Source organism: Danio rerio, chromosome 23 (assembly GCF_052040795.2).
Source record: "Danio rerio strain M-AB ecotype USA chromosome 23, GRCz13ab, whole genome shotgun sequence".
Taxonomy (NCBI): domain Eukaryota; kingdom Metazoa; phylum Chordata; class Actinopteri; order Cypriniformes; family Danionidae; genus Danio; species Danio rerio.
The window spans coordinates 14,418,712-14,438,885 of record NC_141043.1 but is presented as its reverse complement, the minus strand read 5'-3'; the positions used below and the strand labels follow the sequence as shown (position 1 = coordinate 14,438,885).

At 37.0% G+C, this 20,174-nt stretch overlaps 2 protein-coding genes across 8 annotated transcripts in view; both read left to right on the top strand.

Annotated features, from left to right (window-relative positions):
* si:dkey-96f10.1 overlaps window positions 1-20,174 on the top strand; it is a 109,859-nt gene that overhangs the window by 42,139 nt on the left and 47,546 nt on the right. For all 6 annotated transcript variants that reach the window (XR_015522566.1, XR_015522565.1, NM_001440782.1 and 3 more), the window contains exons 5-6: window positions 14,606-14,680; window positions 14,773-14,829. Coding sequence is in view for 4 of the 6 variants with exons in the window: in NM_001440782.1 (NP_001427711.1) it covers window positions 14,606-14,680; window positions 14,773-14,829 (132 nt within the window). In the remaining 2 variants the exon portion in view is untranslated. The remainder of the gene's footprint in view (window positions 1-14,605; window positions 14,681-14,772; window positions 14,830-20,174) is intronic.
* On the top strand, window positions 467-10,100 carry LOC147831243 (E3 SUMO-protein ligase ZBED1-like). Of its 2 annotated transcripts, XM_087306755.1 has the most exons (3): window positions 467-787; window positions 3,267-3,733; window positions 7,868-10,100. In XM_087306755.1, the coding sequence occupies exons 1-3, from the start codon at window positions 625-627 to the stop codon at window positions 8,270-8,272; spliced, it is 1,035 nt and encodes a 344-aa protein (XP_087162881.1). In that variant the 5' UTR covers window positions 467-624; the 3' UTR covers window positions 8,273-10,100. The 2 variants fall into 2 exon arrangements, with proteins under 2 accessions (XP_087162881.1, XP_087162882.1); XM_087306756.1 differs by having other exon boundaries at window positions 467-3,733.

Genomic DNA, 20,174 nt, shown 5'->3' with positions numbered 1-20,174 from the left:
TATGCGACAGGAAACACTTCTAATATGCAAGCGCATCTCCGGAGACATCACCCCAACATCGACATCAGTGGCACACGTAAGAAACCTCAAAAACAGGAAACCTTTCCCACTGCCTTTAGAATGAAACTACAAGCTAATGCAGACCGTGCTCAAACAATCACGAAAGCAATAGGTGTTTTCATGGCGTTGGATATGCGGCTGTTTTCCGTTGTTGAGAACGACGGATTCACACATTTGCTAAGTGTATTGGAGCCCAGATACCAATTACCAAGCCGACCGCATTTCAGTCAGAATGTGCTGCCTCAACTTTACAATGAAGTAAGAGCCAAACTTGTGGAGGACATGAGCAACGCAAAATTCATTGCTTTAACTACCGACGGATGGACCTGGGTCATTAAAAATCACGTTCTGCAGACTCGCGCGGTCTATGAAAGCCACACAAGTGATCATCTGTCGGAAATACTACAGGCAGCTGTAGCAGAGTGGAAAATCGACAGAGAAAATGCCACTATTCCTGTGACAACAGATAACGCTAAAAATATTGTTAATTTAGTTGAAGTAGCCGGATTTTCACCAAATATTCGCTGTTTCGCGCATACAGTTAATCTGGCTTCACAGAAGGAAATGGCCGTTAACCAAATGTCGCGGCTTTTAGGCAGAGTACGAAAGGTAGTCACTTTTTTCCATCGTAGCACTACTGCTGCAGCACTTCTGAAGGACAAACAAGAGATGCTCCAACTGCCTCCACACAAACTGATTCAGGATGTTTCAACCAGGTGGAACTCCAGCTACACTGTAAAAAATTGCTGTTAAAAAACGGTCAGATTCTACGGTAAAATAATGTTTTTTCACTAAAACAGTAATATTCTGTTAAAAACAGTGCTTTCTGGGTAACATTTTTGTTTTCGAGAAAGTAACCAACTGCAGAAAACTGTGAGCGAACAGAGTTCAGATTCGATGTTTTGAAGTCTGTGTTTGAAATCACGCTTTGTGTCCTTGTTCACTATTTCATACACTAGTTAACTAATATAGTTCACCTGACAGTTTTAATGAACACTAATGAGTGAATTCAGACACTGATGAACACCTGCTGTTAATAATTACAATTACTGAAGAAAATAAACAAGAAACACAAACAGTGACTTGAGTTACAACATTAAATAAAATCAAGTAGAATAAAACAGCTTCAGTCTCAGCAGAGGATCATTAAACAACTCCACAAACAACAGCAGACACACACTTATTACTGACTGATTTGACGTCCATACTATTCTCATTGAGATCCAACAGAAATTAAGGTGTTTTTTGTGTCACCGTAATAGAGTGAGGGGCTGATTTAGTTGGGCTCTTCACCCTTGAACTCATTTAAGAAGACTTTCAAACTGCTGTAAAACAGAGTATACAAAACATTTGTACTATAGCAATAAAGTTGGAAAGTCAATAATTAGATAAATCTATTTGTCTGAAATTAGTTCTGATAAATGTTTTGTTATAAATCTGGAAGAAGGGCCTCATGCAATAAATTTTATGCTTAGTTGCAGGTATTAATTTAATTAATGAGAAGTGAAAACAGAAAAGATACCTCCATAAATACTTAACAGTTAAAAAATAACATACAAAAACAGTTCAGTTATGACAAATACACACTCAGACCTCATGAATCTGACCTTGTATCTCAACAATGGTAACATCTCAAATGTTTCATGCTGCAATGCATGCTGGGAGTGGCACTGTACAAATATCCCAGCATGCATTGCGGTATAAATAAATGTTGTATAATGGTCTCACAGTTTTCTTTATTTGTGTTTGATTCTGCTGTTGTTTATGTTTAGACTTTCAGTTGCCTGTTTGTGAGTTAAACTGTTAATTTTGTTAGTTGTCACCATTATTGAGGTTCATATGCTGATTATTGATGTCTCTTTGAGTGCGATTTACACTGTAGAGCAGTGTTATTGTCCAAGATATTCTTAAAAAATTCCAGAAATCATTGCCATATATATATACATATAATGTAAAACAATAGATTTAACATTGAATAGGAGCAGTAAATTTTATTATACTAAATGAGAACAGACTCTGCCATTTAATAGCATCATGAACATCACCAGATCTTATTTAGGTTTTTTCTGGCTTGCCACAACAAAGGAGCTTTTTAAACAAAGTTCTTAACAATTGCAGCAGCCACGATATATAAATGTTAAATATGACAGGGCTAAGAGCCCAACTAAAGCAAACTCTGTTCTCCATGATGGTGACGTAAAACTTTAACTTTTTCTCAAGAAGAACTTTAGTAGATGTTATACAAAAATACATGTATTAAGTAATAAATGTAGCTGGTGATGATGTTTGTAGAGTTGTTTAATCATCCGCTGATCATTTAAATGATTTAATCATTTGTTGTTCTTCAGGTTATTTCATTATAAAGCTGTGACTAAAGTTTTGTATGTTCTGTTCTTGTTTTTTCCCTTCAGTATTTCTTCATTTGTTCGTTGTTAATCCTCAATTATCATTTATTTAGTCAGTTAATTAATGAATTTACTTCAGCTTTGCTCCATGTTTCTTGAACACTCAGTAGTGTGGACACTTCAATTAAAACTGAATTATATGCTCTGGGGTTTAAAGGGTTAAAGGTGTGCGAGGTAAAAACACAGTGTAAAAATGTATTTTAACAGTAATATACTGTTAATTTACACAACGGAAGTAGACTGTAAAAAAACAGTATATTGCTGGCAACCACAGCTGCCAGTAGATTACCGTTAAATCAAGGAAAAAACAGTATTTTACTGTAAAACCTGAAGCTAATTTCTTCTGTCTGTCACCGTTGTGGAGGAGAGTAGAGCCAGTGTATGAGTTAAAGATGAACAACGAACTGCTGATGTTATTCTGCATGTTTCTCTATTTAAAGATAGCGGCTGTTTAGTTGCTGATGCAGTCAGAATCTCTCTGGTGATTCCAGATTTACATGTATGTGTGCTGTTGTGAAAAATAAGACATTAGAGTTAAACCGAACTTTTTTAATTTACTAAAATAAGTTATCATTATAAGTATGCTTCTAAGCATATATAGCACATTACTTCATAAACTCATTCAGCAGTTGACCAAGTTGAGGCAGTTGCTTTCAGTGAGTAAAATGAGTTCACTTGAGTATTGTGTAAATCAATGTAGTCCATGTATTTTTACAGCAACATACTGTAAAATAACAGTACATTGCTGGCAACTGCAGCTGCCAGTATTTTACTGTTTTTTAACGGGACAATTTTTAACAGTGTATGAGATGCTTGAGCGTTACCTTGAACAGCAGGCTGCTGTTTTCTCTGCACTTACAGACAAGACCATTAGGAGAAATATTAAGGACACTGTAACGCTGTCTGATGAAGATGTAAAGTTAGCTGAGGACATCATTCAGGTTCTTAAACCCTTAAAAATGGTTACAACTCTGTTGAGCACAGAACAACTGCCAACCGTTTCAATGATAATGCCACTGAAACACACCATCCTGGAGTCTCTGAAAGTGAGTGACACAGATACAACAGTTGTTAAAGATGTCAAACATGGCATTGTGTCCGACTTCATCAACAGATACCCAGAATCTGACTTAACACTTGTGCAGTTTCTTCATATGAGCACTGCACTAGATCCACGCTTCAAATCTCTGCCCTTTCTGGATGAGACTATGCGCATCAACATCTTTAACCGTCTGATGGAGAAGATTCTGGAGTACCTTTCCCAGCAGGTATTATTATTATTATCATCATTATTATTTTAATAATATTTTAATTATTATTTAAATAAACTTAATTTTTTATTATTTAATTTTACTTGTACTATTTAATTTTACAACCTCTTTAATGTTACTCATATCATTTAGGAATCTCATTTAAAAAGTGTGGTAATTTCACAATGTGAGGGTGTAAGCAAAAGACACTAAAAACAGAATTTCCAACATAAGTGATTTATTGTACAAAAGTGAAACCAGAATAATGCTCAGATGTATACAATAAATTATAAATATTTACAATAATAGAATATAATAGCAAAGTCAAACAAAGTATCAAACAAAAATTAGTTAAACTCGAGTATAAGGGGATGATAGTGAAGCCAAAATAAATAAATAATAATAATATATATATAACAAAACAATTCTAACTCATGAATAACCTCTTACCTCGCTAGAAATTGATAAATGAAAAATCTTCAGTGCCATGGACGGCATTCTTCCCTATACTGAACGGTTAAATAAAATAAAAAACAAAGATGACCTTCACATCTTACATGATGTCTTTAACAATACATTTTTTACGTGTTTGCAAAATGGAAGTCATACGACATCTTCCCTATCCACCTTACTCTGAGAAAAAAAGTGAACTTGAGAAGGCTATATATAGCTCAATATGACGGAAAAGAGCGCAGCCAAAAAGTAACTACACTGCAAATTTTAGATAGTAGATTTAACTACCTTGGAGTTAAAATTAACACTCCCTCAGAGTTTATATGGGAACCACTATAAGTGTTAAAAATAACACTTTTGAAAGTGTTAACATTGTCAACACCAAGAGAGTGTTAATTAGCAAACTCTTATTATGTAAAATATCTGTTAAATTTCCGATAAAATACCAGCAGCTATGGTTGCCAGAATCTTTCTGTGAAAAACATGGAAGTTTTATATAACTGTACATACACAACTAATACGTTGTTCATTTTACAAAATCATAGCTTAGTGGACAAAAATGTAAAGTCTTTAGATGCAATAATGTGTTCATGTATGATTGCAATTAGCAAACAGATTTTGACTGCATTAGTAACTAGACAGTTACCTTTAAACAAAAGAAGATGCAGCATAACATCAAATGCTCTCAGTTCATCTTGGACTTGAACAGAGACGCTATTATCCTCCACAAGGGTGACTCAAAAATCGTTTTGCTGTTTTTCTTTCTTTTTTTTCATTTTTAGATTTTACGGAAAAATACCAGCAGCTGTGGTTGCCAGTAATCTGCTGTTTTTAACATTCATAAATTCAGTTTACAGAATATTTCTGTTAAAAACACATTCAACAGTCTGTATTTTTTATCGAACTCACACTGCAAATTTTAGATTTGGTAGATTTAACTACCTTAGAGTTAAAATTAACACTCCCTCAGTGTTTATATGGGAACCACTATAAGAGTTAAAATAACACTTTTGAAAGTGTTAAAATTTTTAACACTCAGAGTGTTAATTAGCAAACTCTTATTGTGTAAAATATCTGTTAAATGTATGTCAAAATACTGGCAGCAGTGGTTGCCAGTAATCTGCTGTTTTCAACATTTTACATTCGTAAATACATTCGTTTCCAAAATATTTCTGTTAAAAATACATCCCATAGTCTGTATTTTTCATTCGAACACACTTAAGCCTTAAATTCCTGAGCAAAATCCTAACTAGTGTCCTCACTACAAAGGGGTGAACACTCAGACAGTGATGAAGTTAATGAGACAATTAAGTGTCTAATTAAAGGATGATTGAGAATTATTGATGAACAACTGTTAACAAGCAGAATCACTGAAGGAAAGAAAAACACAAGCCAAAACCAAAGATGAAATTAACTGAGAAAAAAAAAATCTAAATAAAATAATAATCAATAAAAAAAAAATTATTTTTCAACATCTTTAAAAAAAACTCATCACATTAAACAACTTATCATGGAGCTTCACATATTACTGACCTTTGACTTGATTTCTGTCATGTGAACAAAAGCTCTTAGTAAAATTTCTGTTGTTCATTTGAAGTCACCATGATGGAGGACAGAGTCTGCTTTAGTCAGGCTCTTCAACTTCTTACTATAAATGTCTTTTATTTTGGCAGCTATAGTTAGTGTTAATTACACTATTTATACAATTAGCATGGAAAGCCAAAATAAAATTAAAATGTCAGTCTGAAAAGATTATTTATGACATCATAGCCATCCTTTCCTGCTTGTTTTCTAATTCAGTATCATATTAGTTATGTGTGAGAAATAAATAATAAACATAAATGAAACCACTGAAACTCTAACAATTAATGACCTTATAACAGGTTTAAAAACACCATTTACAATGAGAGTGTTTGATCTATGGCAAAACTTAAAAACACCCAGACATCAACAATTAGTCTTTGAATCTCAATAATGGTGACAAACAAAAAATAAAAATCAATAAAAAAAAAAAACACTACTGAAATATCACCTCCCAAAAACAACACAAAATAAAGGAAAAGAAAAGAGATTGTAAGAACATAAAGCTGCATAATTTATTCATGCTGCAATGCATGCTGGGAGCTTTGTACTATGCTGGCACCCAGCATGCATTGCGGCATGAACTATGCAGCTTTTTTTTTTTAGCAACCACGGTTGAGGTTCATATCCTGATTCTTGATGTCTGTGTGTCTTAATGATCAAGCTGGAGCTTGAATGTTTAGTGCATGACACTTTTAATTATTAATTGCATCCTAATTGTTTGTTGAATCTTCTATGAAGAGCAGCTGACTGCCAGTATTACTGTCCCATGCAGTTTTAATGCAACTAAATTTGCATATTTTTATCAATCAACTTATTAAACACCTGAAATTATATCTATAACAATTAGGCATAAACAGTAGAGTTTCTCTTGACCTTTCTTGCTATAACTGATGAGTTTTAGAAACACAGCTATAACTGTCAGAGAAACATTAGGATATAAGAATAAAGCTTCAAGAGCTTAAATAAGCAGCCTCTGATCTCTATGATGGTGAGATCAAATGAAATAATTTTTAATAAAAAAATCTAAACCTCTGTTCATTGTCAAATATTTTTACAGAAATGAAGTCAAACTGTAATCAGTGATGCTGCTTATACTATTATTTAATGGAGTTGTTTAATTCTCTGTTTTAATTCAGTTGGTTTGGTGTGAGGATGTGTCTGTAGTTTTATTTCTTCCTTCAATTTCTTATTCCTTCAGTGATTGTGCTTGTTAACAGCAGGTGTTCAACAGCAGGTGTCTGAATTCACTTATTTGTGGTCATTCCCTCTGTCTAGTGGACTAAACTAATTGACCAATTTAAGGGCCAGGTGAATGAGGGTATGGCGAGATTTCACACACTCTGATTAGTTTCTCAAATACAAGGGTTTTCTACAAAGGTAGATACATGTTACTCTGTATGACAAGGAGGCAAATCAGCTTCTAACGCCGAGAGGGTTATTTTACCTTTATCTAACTCTAGAATTTTAACACTTTACTCTGAATTACCACAACACTTGAAATTTAACACCAATGAATTTGCTGTGTAACAATAATTGATTATAAAAATGTACAAAAATCACAAAAAATTCTTAAAGTGGGCAAAAGTAAAGCAAAATAATTTTACCCAAACGAAAGTTAAGCAAAAACAACAAAAACCATAATCATGTCGGCAAAATACACGAAAAACGAGATCAAAGGAAAAAGTGCACTCTCTCCCGCTCTTCCTGACATGCTTTTTATAACCCCGCGCCACTTCGCCCAATGATAAAAGACCGGTCTCCTGACCAATCAGCTGTCGTGAAGACAGGCATAGAGAGAGAGAAAGAGAGGAGAACGGAAGGCAAAAATACAACCTACAGTGTATATACGGCTACAACCGTAACATTAATTTCAGACAAAACTGCAATGTATTTTACTGGTGAATAATGAATATGTCATGTAAAAACCACTTTAGCACTTTACAAACATTATATTTTTTCATTCATTTAAACGGAAACCTATCTATCTTAATAAAAACATAGATAATCAAAAATGAGCATCACTATGTCTGTTTGTCATAGTTCTATTTGTTTGTCATAAACTGCAATTAGCAGTATAACCTTGACACTATTTTGTATTTTCTTTTTCCTTGCTAGGCCCAGGTCTCAGAGGAACAGTTAGATATGGCATCCATCAGTTGTGATCCTCCAGCCAAAAAGGCACCAATCTCTGAACTGTTTGGAAAGTTATTTCCAGTGGAGCCAAGCACTCCTACACCCAAGTCTCTATCTCAAATGGTGAAAGAAGAGGTTGCGTGTTATAGGCAAGTGCCAACTCTTCCAGTGGAGTTAAATCCACTTGCATGGTGGAAGGACAACGAGAGCCAGTTTCCTCATGTAGCCAAGTTGGCTAAATGCTACCTTGGAGTCCCAGCAACATCTGTTCCGAGTGAGAGGGTGTTCTCTACAGCGGGGGACATTGTTACAGCACAGAGATCAAGCCTCTCATCTGAGAATGTGGACATTATGGTGTTCTTGAAGAAAAACTTAAAACTTAATTAGAGTTTATGTTTCACTAGTCTACACTGCAGTTATTTATTTAATTTTAGTTTACTTGGTTATGATGGCTGCACTAAAGTGATTTGTTTTTTTTCTGACTAGTCTTTATTGGAGATATTTATTTATTTTTTGTTCTTTACTCTGGTATCCTGACTGTACCAAAATGCAATGGCAAAGTTAATAAAGAAAAAGTTGTTCTTGTTATTAAGTGAATCTATTGATCCTTAACATTGCTGTTAAGATGGCATCAACCCTAACCCCACAGCAAACAGAAACCGAAAACCGAACCGAACCGTGGCTCCAAAACCGTGAACCGAACCGAACCGTGCCTTTGGTGTATCGTTACACCCCTAGTATATATATACTCTTTTAATATAATTTACTCTCTTCTGCCTCTTACTTCAACTGCTTCTTCTACATGAAGGGGCATCTTTTTTGTTGTTTGTTAGGCTTCCATGTTGTTGACAGTCTGTCTAAGATTGTCTGTCTGAGCACTTCCTCTTTTTCGCTCCTTGTCTGTCTTTCTGCAGCCATTCCAACAAATGCAAAAATCATGCCACATTACAAATTCCAACTACTTTTTTCCATTTCTTACTACCACAACATCCTTGTGGCCCACTTTTACCATGTTTTTTTAACTTGTTTGTAAAACTCAAATTCTCTGATTCTCAAGATTCTAATCAATTTTACTGTCATCGTTTTATCATTGCTACACTCATTTTCATATTTAAGCTTCACATACATTGTTTCTCATTTCTTTCTCAATTTTTTTCTCTCAGTTTCAATCATTTACCACTTGTCCCACTGAGTTTTTAATTTTATTGGGACATTTTCCATATTGCTTACATTCTTAATTGAATGAATTATCCATTTTTTAAACTTCAGTATGTTGCACTTATACAACATACACAAATCAACTAAATATATTTATCCTCTTCCAACAATAGAATTTCACCAGCAAACTTCTTGCACTATTACAATTAATGAAATTTCACAATTTTAAATGACATTTAATTGAATGTCATATACGCTTATATACAGCTGACTAAATATCTGTACACTATGCTTATTTTAACTATTAGTTACTAACACAACAGACAAACATTTAGTCTTTACATAAAATAAAATGTGCGCTCTGTACAAGTCTCAATTTCTTTTTATGTTTACATTTGCCTTCCCAGTCTCTTTTCCATGCACTTCTAGTAAAATTCACCTTCCTAGTTGACTTTTCTATGTATTTTTATACAGAGTCACAACCTCAGTGAAGTAAACTATCCACACACAGTCACAACCTTGGCGACTAAACTGTCCCTATTTTTAGATTATTACAATCTGATCCTATCGCTGTCTTTACTCTTGGACCTCCTAAAACGTTTGGGCTTGTACCCAGACTGTTCGGGACCACCCATTGGCTCGTTCCTGGATTCCCACCCTTATAGTCCAAATTTCGAAATTCATCAATACCGTTCCCCAGTTAAAATAGCAGTATTCGCAGAGACAGCAGTCACCTTGGCCTGGTTTTTCAAATAATTTAATCAATAATTTTTCAAATTTTTAATCCGGGTAAAATTGATCCAGATTTATTAATCCTTTTTTACGATCCATGATCATGTAATCCATGTAATCCAATTCTTTTTGACCCAGTTTTTCAAAGCAACATCAGATTTGATCAATCTGATCCGCATAGGATCTTTTCAGGATAACTAAATCTGGATCACCAGTGCTCAAACAAGATAGGAAATCACAATGTAGATCTATAGATATGTAAAGAGAAACAAGCAGAATAGTCAGTGTGGCTATATTTTTATTTGAAATGAAAACACACACATATAAAAAAAAACTAAAAACAAGAAAAACCCCACCCCATCCTCTTCCAGCTGTCCACTCATCTGAGATCTACAACAAAAAACACTTTACATTTGAGGATATTTATAACAAGCTTTAAATATAAATATATTGAATAATAAAAAAAAAGACTTCATGTCAAAAGATCCTCAATAATTTCAGACTTCCTCATCTGATGTGGAGAGACCAGCTTGTATGAGCATAGCCTTTAGGAGACAGATCTCAAGTCTGGCCTTGGTTTGCTGCAGTTTGGTCAGAGTCAGTTGGTCCTCTGCCAGATGAAGTTGTGCTTCTGCACTTTCAGTCTCTTTTTGCAATTGTTGTAAGTGATTTCAAAAATCAGTGATTGGCATTCTTTGCGTTTTATTTTTGGTTATTCTGTAATCATTGCATCACTAATAATTATTCTAAAAAGAAAAATTGTTTGCATTGGAATGAAAAAAAAAGATATATATATATATATCTCAATTAGTGACAGAATAAAATGTTTTATTTTTGGTCAATTTTGACTGCTATGTAGGGTGTTATTTTATGAGCTAAACTCTTTCTACTCTTTCTTTCTGTGAGGACAACATGGTCGGATTCCTGACACGATTAAACGTAAATCATCTTCCACTGCCAAAAAGTGTGAGCCATAGCATATTTGCTTTTGATGTATGTATATGTACAAACAGAAAATGCTGCTTCGCAAAGCCAAGGTCGCAGAGCCCTGACGGTGTGGTTGAGTCGAACATTGACTATGTTTACATGGGCAACAATACTTTAATACAACTTTAATATGATTAAGACCAAACCAGTCTCATTCTGAAAATTTAGTGCCACAGACGTTTCTGGAGACTGCAAAATAGTTCCCGGGAGGTACGTATTTTTGCAGTTTTTTGTTCACGCGTGAACCCGCCAGAGGCCGCTGTCGAACGACCTTCCGCCTGTCTGTCTGAATGATCGGCTGACCCACCCTCCTCCTTCCCTAAACCCAACCAATGACAATTCACAAAAGTCGTCCAGATAAAGAAAAGCTCTCGTCTGATTTTTTTTACCACATTTTCAGATTTTGACCACATTCTCACTCTGTAATTAACTATTTCGCTTTATTTTTTGGATTTTGTATTTGTTTTCTTACCTGATTTCTGGAACCACTCTTCCCCAGACTCAAACCCAGTCGTTGTCGTGGTCAGCCCCTCTCTGCACCTTCAGTCTACTGACGTACATGACAAGCTAACCAGACAAACTGGTTGTGACCGCAAAAGCCCTCCACATGGAGGTGAGCCAGCAAGCTCCGGAAGGAACGGCATCACACTACCCTGCAGCGTTTGCTTAAAAAAAAAAAATTAAATGCAGCCATATGTACCTCCGGCCTTGTATTTCACACACATCACGAAATGATGTTTTTTTTTTTTTTTGCTTTCCATTTGGCTTTCCATTAAAACAACACTCTTACACCAGTCCTTACTTTATATTTGTGCCTAATAACCAGTTTGTCATGGGTTCAATAGTGAAAGGAAAACAAAAATTGAAACAAAATTTCATGAGACTCTGCAGGAAACATGACTACACTGTTATAAATTGTCCCGTTAAAAAACTGTAAAATACTGGCAGCTGCAGTTGCCAGCAATGTACTGTTATTTTACAGTATGTTGCTGTGAAAATAGATGGACTACATTGATATACACAATACTCAAGTGAACTCATTTTGTTCACTGAAAGCAACTGCCTCAAATTGGCCAACTGCTGAATGAGTTTGAAGTTAAGTGCTATATATGCTTAGAAGCATACTTATAATGCTAACTTATTTTAGTAAATTAGAAAAGTTTTATTTAACCCAAATGTCTTATATTTCACAGCAGTATACATTCATGTAAATCTGGAATTAACAGAGAGATTCTTACTGCATCAGCAACTAAACAGCTGCTGTCTTTAAATGTACACATACAAAATAACATCAGCAGTTTATTGTTCATCTTTAACTTATACACTGGCTCTACTCTCCTCCGCAACGGTGACACAGAAGAAATTTGCTTCAAGTTTTACAGTAAAATACTGTTTTTTCCTTTATTTTACAGTAAACTATTGGCAGCTGTGGTTGCCAGCAATCTAGTGTTTTATTTACAGTCTACTTCCGTAGTTTAAAGTAACAGTATGTTACTGTTAAAATACATTTTTACACTGTGTTTTAAACTCTCACACCTTTAACCCTTTAAACCCCAGAGCATATACTTCATGCTTTGCCCCATGTTTCTTGCACTCAGAAGTGTGGACACTTCAATTAAACTGAAGTAAATAAATTAATTAAATGACTAATTAAATGATAATTGAGGATTAGCGATTAAGATTACCGAAGGGAAAAAACAAGAACAGAACATACAAAACTACAACTTTAGTCACAGCTTTATAATGAAATAACCTGAAGTACAACAAACGAATAAATCATTTAAATGATCAGTGGATGATTAAACAACTCTACAAACATCATCACCTGCTAAAATACAGATATTGCAAATGTGGAAAATTATATTAATAATAATAAATTATTAAAAATCTGTGCATGCCCTTGAATAGATTTACCCACTCCCATTCTATAAAAGCATAAAAGCCATATATTGGAAATAACGAGAGTTGACAAATTAAAAAACTACATTTTTTTATTTATTATTAAAATGAAATTATAATCCACACTGGAAATGTGGGTGCCTGTGTGTTTTGAGGGGGCCTAGAAAATAATTAGCATAACAAAAACTGCCTGCTGACGCACACAGTTAATGTTGATTAATAAAATAAAGATAAATAATAAAAGCAATGTATCAGAGACCCTTAAAAAACATGTTTAAATCAACAATAAAACATCAAATGTAGCTAACAGCTTTTACATTGTCAATCAAATGAACTTAAACAATTAAAAAATGCAACAAATATTTGTTTGGGCAGAACTACAAAAATAAATGTAAAAAAAAGTTGCTTAAGTTGCACACTAGTTTGATCATGTATAAATATCATTATAATAACCAAATTGTATAAATATTATTGTCACTATAAGCCTACATCATGCTGACGATCAAAAACACTGTCATGATATCTCCTGCGCTTGTCTTCGGACCGAGTGCATCTTAAAATACATGAATGACACCCCTCATAGAAATTGAGAAGCAGACACTCTTTATAATTTGTAAAATAAAGACTTGCAGGTTCACGAAACAGCAGGAGGAAATTGCCGCGGCCGTGGTGCAGGTTAAAAGTTTTTTTAAAAAGTATATGTATAAGGACAGATAGATAACTAGATAGAATAGACAGGAATATATTGATCTGTGCCCCGCTGCTGCTCTCCCGCGGGGCGAACCCGCGCGTGAGAAACAGGCGTGACACAGGAAAAGAAACATCCTACTTTCAGAGCGTGACAGCTCGCAGCACCGTCAATCATTGAGGCAGAAAGACATGACAGTCTGCTGAGTGTTTTATGGGCCGATCAGATCATAAGAAGATGATCAGCCTGGCCCAAAGCGGGAAACTTGCGGGTGTCTGCCCTGGCCACAACAGAAAATAAATAAATAAACAAATAAATTAAAAAATAAGACTGCGTTAATTGCGTAAATTTTTTTAAACCGTTAATTATTTCAAATTAATCGCATGGGTTAACGTGTTAATTTTGACAGCGCTAATATATATATATATATATATATATATATATATATATATATATATATATATATATATATATATATATATACTGGAAAATTAACTCTACAGGTGCCTGATAGTTAGCTGTGGAGCTAACGTTAAAATCATCATCATAATTTACTCAAGTGAACGCCTCAATGTCTCATGCCCCCCTTAATAGATGCTGGCATAACACTCCCATTTGAGTTCACTGCAGTTCCAAAGTTTTTAAAAATAGCTTTTCCAGACTGGTAGATCTTTGGTATTTTCTTTCTCATTTGTTTTTCAATCTCTTTAGATTTCAGTATGTTGTCTAGCTTTTGAGGACATGTTGGTCTACTTCTACTTCTACTTCTTTGTCAGGCAGGTCTTATTTAAGTGATTTCATGATTGTGTATAAGCCACAGCAGGGTATTTCTAGCCTTTTTCACACAGGGCTATATAGTTTTCATTTTTGTTTTCCCTTAATAATTCAAACATTATTTTAAAAGTGTGTATTAACTTGTGTTATCTTTGAATATTATTTAATATATTTGTTTGATAAATTGAAACAATAAGTTGTGACACACATGCAAAATGCAAAAAAATAAGAAATTCATTATGTGGCAAACACTTGGTATAGGCTAAATAAAGTTTTCTTTCAGTAAAAGTCAAATATATTTAAAGCAACATTAAGTATAATTCTTAGTATATACAAAAGTAAACAAAGCATCCTTTATTTTATTTATTTATTATAATTGGATGCATGAGTGTGTAGTTTTGCTCTGAACACCGCACAAGAAACTTTTTTGTCTATTATTGATGGTAAAACTGATTGAGCTAATTCATGTACTGTATGTGCAGGTGTTTGATGCAACCAACACAACAAAAGAACGAAGAGAGATGATTCTCAGTTTTGCTAAAGAGAATGGCTATAAAGTAAGTAATGCAGGTCAATTCAAAGATTTAAAAAAAATTATATTATTCAGAAACATCTACACACTATGTAATTTTAAACTTGTATTTTATAGGTCTTTTTTGTTGAATCCCTTTGTGATGACCCGGAAATTATTGCAGAAAACATCAAGGTAAAGAAAGTTTTCATAATTTTTTTGAAATGATCATATATTCATATTATTGTTTTGCTATAGATCAACAGTGATGAGAAATGATATTATGACCAAACAAAACAGTGACCATAAGTCATCCAGATTTTTTATTGCTATAGCACTTATAACAAATATAGCATTAAATTACTTACTGTTTATTTCTTTGCATTTTAACTTTGTAAACTATAACATCATGGGTCTCCTCGTGGTTTTTGTCTCATTTTGTGAGTCGACTGACAACAGTTGTTCACTCCCTTTTTTCCCCTGCTCTGCTTGCCACGCCCAATCCTCCCACTGCACGCAGTGCTCCACTGTCACCGACTTGGACCCAGTCATTCCCCTCTCTGGCCAGCAGAGGTCATCATCACCGGACTTCTAGACATTACATCATCCGCTTAAACTGATAAGCGCACACACCTGTTCCTCATCTCGCTAACAACCGAGAATAATAAATATATAAATATATAATAAATATATTTAATAAATATACTGCAAATGGATCTCTCTGTGTCAGACCCTCCGTTACAGAAGACTTCGCCCAACATGGATCCCGCAGCCATGCAGGTCTTGTCCACAGCCTCACAGCCCAAGCCCAGGTACTAGCGACACATGAACAATAGCTTTCCCATCTAACCCAACTGACGGAGGAACTAGTAAGAACATTGCGGGGTTTAAATGTGACTTCCACAGCGCAACCCACCGCCAGTCACTCCCCAGTCAAACTCTGGTAACCTTTACACCACATCACTCCAGCCCTCACCTGGCATTCCCTGACAAGTTTTATGGTAACCCCAGTAAATGTAAAGGTTTCCTCCTACAATGTAAGCTGTTTGTCGCTCAACAACCCCACATGTTTTCTGATGAGAACTGTAAAATCGCCTTTGTCTGTTCATTGCTATCTGGAAAAGCCCTGGATTGGGCTACTGCTACACGTTTAAGGAGTTTCTTCAGCGTTTCTGCATTGTGTTTGATCACCCAGAAGGAGGATGAAACGCAGGTGAAGAGCTGCTTTCTATACAGCAGAACAATCAACCAGCAGCGGAGTTTGCCTTGCACTTTCGCACATTAGCAGCGCAAACTGGCTGGGCTGATGACCCCCTAAAAACTCTCTATCGTAAAGCACTGATTCCCGATTTACAAACTGAGCTAGGGTGTAGAGATGATGGGAAGTCGCTCGATCAACTCATTGATCTATCCATCAGGCTGGATAATCTGCTTCGTTCTCGCAGACCTCCTCATGTTCCTCTCTCTTGTCCCAGTCAAGAATCCTCTCCAGTTCCCTCATGCCCTGCCGAGCCCATCTAACTAGGTCGAACTCAACTAACCAGTGAAGAGCGAGACAGACGTATAAAGAATAATTTGTGCCTTTATTGCGGACTTTGTGGTCATACCAAGGTTAAATGTCCCAATAAGCCGAACTCCAAGACACTATCAGTGAGTGGAACCTCTATTCTCTCTAAGAACAGTCATGCTCTTATTGTACCCATTTCAGTGTACCCATTTCAGATCACTGTTAAGTACAGTTATCCAACAACTACATTCAGCCAGGTATTTTACCAAACTTGATCTCCGCAGGGCCTACAACCTCATCCGCATAAAACGGGGTGATGAATGGAAAACCGGGTTCTCTACCACTACTGGCCACTATGATTACCGGGTGATGCCCTTCAGCCTGGCAAACAGTTCTTCTGTCTTTCAAGCATTCACAAATGAGGTATTTCGAGACATGTTGATCCAGTGGGTCATTATATACATTGATGATATCCTTGTCTATTCCGATTCCCTAGAGGGGCACACTCGCCATGTCAGAGCCGTACTCCAGAGACTCATAGAGAACCAGCTATTTGCCAAATTGTCCAAGTGTGAATTCCACCAGACCTGTACCTCCTTCCTTGGATACATAATTAGTGCTGACGGAGTGGCGATGGACGAAGGAAAAGTAAATGCTGTAGTGAATTGGCCAAAGCCGAATACAGTCAAAGAACTGCAACGCTTTCTGGGGTTCGCCAATTTCTATAGACGATTTATACTTAACTTCAGCTCTGTAGCTGCACCGCTCACTTCAATAGTTAAAGGAGGCAATTTCCGATTAAACTGGAAACCCGATGCAGTACGAGCGTTTAATCATCTCAAAGCCCGATTTGCCTCTGCATCTATTCTCTGCCACCCTTCGTTGTCCTTCGTTTTGGAGATAGACACTTCGAACACAGGCATTTGCGCTTTGCTTTCGCAACGACAAATGACGTCAAACAAGCTCCATCCCTGCGCCTTCTTTTCACGCAAGCTTAATTCAGCGGAGAGAAATTACGATGTGGGCAATCGTGAACTCCTCGCAATAAAAGCGGCTATGGAAGAGTGGAGGCATTGGAAAGACGTCATTAAATTCGTGAAGAACTGTTCCCCTTGTAACATGCACAAAACCTTCCGTCACAACCCAGCGGGGCTCCTTCAACCCCTTGAGATTCCTTGTCGCCCCTGGTCCCATGTTGCCATCGATTTCATAACATCCCCCTCTCTGGATCACACCACACTAGCTGTCATCAACCGGTTTTCGAAGGCATGCAGGCTCATTACCAAACTCCCCACAGCTTTGGAAACCGCTGAACTCCTGTGCAACCATGTATTCTGCTACTATGGATTGCCCGAAGACATCGTGTCTGACAGAGGTCCCCAATTTACATCTAGAGTATGATCTGCTTTCTTCAAAAATCTCAATATCAGTCTCACTTCAGGATATCATCCTCAATCCAATGGGCAAGTTGAACGACTCAATCAAGAAATTGGGCATTTCCTCCACACTTACTGTCACCAACATCAAGAGGACTGGAGCCGTTTTCTCATGTGAGCCGAATACGCGCAGAACTCGCTTAGGAAAGCATCCACGGGGCTCACACCCTTCCAAGTTGTCCTGGGCTTTCAACCCCCCCTGTTCCCTTGGTTTGGCGAACCATCTGAACTCCCTGCCCTAGATGATTGGTTCCATAGATGCGAGGAAACGTGGAGCGCAGCCCATACACACTTATCTCACGCTGTAAGAAGATTTAAAGAACAAGCTGACCGCCACCGACGCCCTAGCCCCACATACACCCCAGGACAGTGGGTGTGGCTGTCCACCAGAGACCTTTGCCTCAGACTCCCTTGCAAAAAGCTCAGTCCCAGGTATGTGGGTCCATTACAGAATTAAACTACCCAATAACTACTGTATCTCTCCCACTTCCACGTGTCACTGCTCAAACATGCTGCTGGCCCAGCTGAGGTGGATAGGGAGATGGCAGCCGGTGACCAGGGTCCCCCACCAATCGTCATTGACGGAGAGGAGGCTTACCAAATCCGTGAGATCCTGAAGTCCAGACGCTGGGGAGGACATCTCCAATATCTCATCGACTGGGAGGGGTACGGCCCAGCCGTTCGCAGGAGGGGGGCTCTGTCACCGACTCGGCCCCAGTCATTCCCCTCTCTGGCCAGCAGAGGTCATTATCACCGGACTTCTAGACATTACATTATCCACTTAAACTGATAAGCGCACACACCTGTTCCTCATCTTGCTAACAACCCACACTTACCTATATAAGCCACACTCTCACTCTCACTTGTTTTGCCCCGGCTAACACTACTGAGCATTTCCTGATTCTTGCCTGCTTTCCCATTGACAACTTTGGACTTTATCTCAACTCTGTCTAGCCTGCCGCCTGCCCTGAACTCTAGCCTGCATCCTGACTTTGATCCTGTAGTGGCAATTTTCTTTAAAGAGGCTCTCTCAGTGGTCAAGAAGACAAATTCTTACTCAAAGTGTCTTTTTCTTTAATGAGGCTCTCTCAGTGGTCAACAAGACAAATTCTTACCCAAAGTGTCTTTTAAGGTTTTATTCTTTGCAAAGAAGGTCACAGTCATACAGCAACAACAGTTTCTGCAGAGTGAGACAATGAAGCAAATTGTGTTCATCCTTTTATCTGGGTTGTGCTGCTTACGAGGTCAATTCTAGTTCAACCTAAACCACACATACTACGACAGGTATGAAAACCATCCTGCTGCTTTCCAGTCATATATCACACAGCCCATGCCCCTAACCCCTAACAGATGTTCATCGTAAAGCCTAATTGAAAGATAAAGACCAGGTGGTCACATCCGGGAATGTAAGGCTGTATAAACAAAAGTACACTGTGAACACAAGTGACTTTTCACACATCTAAAGATGAGGAGTAAGCAAGTTTTCACTACACATGTTCATCTAAAAATGAATTTCCATTACAATCCTCACCGCCTGCCTTTGACCCATGCCTGAATACTCACCTTGTGTTTGCCAGCAGCCAGCCCTTCGACTAACTACAACTGTGTTTTATGTGAGATCACACACGCTTAACATCAGTGTGCTGTTTGTTATTAAACTCTGTTTAATAAATATACTGCAAATGGATCCCTCTGTGTCAGACCTGTCATGTATTTTGTATGAGTGTGCTACCCGTACCTGAGTGACGTCATCATGTGGAGTTCAGTTAATAAAAGAATACTGCATGGAACAGCACGGCTACTCTGGTGTCATCTTATACATCATTTAAAAATATAAAAAAAACATAACATGGTGTCAGAAAAGGGATTGTAAATGGAAAGCACAACTGAGAAGATGTCACTACTGCAACCACCATCAGTGTTGTCTCTTCAAGGCAACTTGGCTGAGAATTGGAAGGTATGGCTTCAAAAATTTGAATTATACCTCATTGCTTGCGGAGTGGCGGAGAAATCAGAAACAGTACAGTGTGCAACCTTTCTGCATATCGCGGGTGAAGAAGCGATCAAAGTTTATAACACATTCCAGTTCACCGCAGAAGAAGTGAATAAGATTGACGCACTTAAAAGGAAATTTAAAGAGTACTGTGAGCCAAGAAAGAATCTGCCATATATTCGTCACATGTTTTTCACGAGAACACAAAGTACCGGAGAGACAATTGATGCATACGTCACGGATCTTAAACACAAGGCGAAAGACTGTGAATTCGGTGATTTGACTGACTCGCTAATAAGGGACAGAATTGTTTGCGGGATAAAAGATGACAATGTTCGCGCAAGGCTGTTGCGGGAGGCAGACCTCACGTTGGAAAAGGCAATAGACACCTGCAGAGCCAATGAAATTACGTCAAATCAAATGAAAATGCTTGTTGAAGAAGTTGACGTGAATAAAATAAGCAGTGTTAAAAATACAAAGAAAAGAGGCAAAACTGTGCAGTTTGAACAGAAAAGTAGACAACACGCTTTGGAAAATCAGTCCAAAACACACGTGAAATGTTCACGATGTGGATATCAACATGAATACCAAAAGTGCCCAGCGT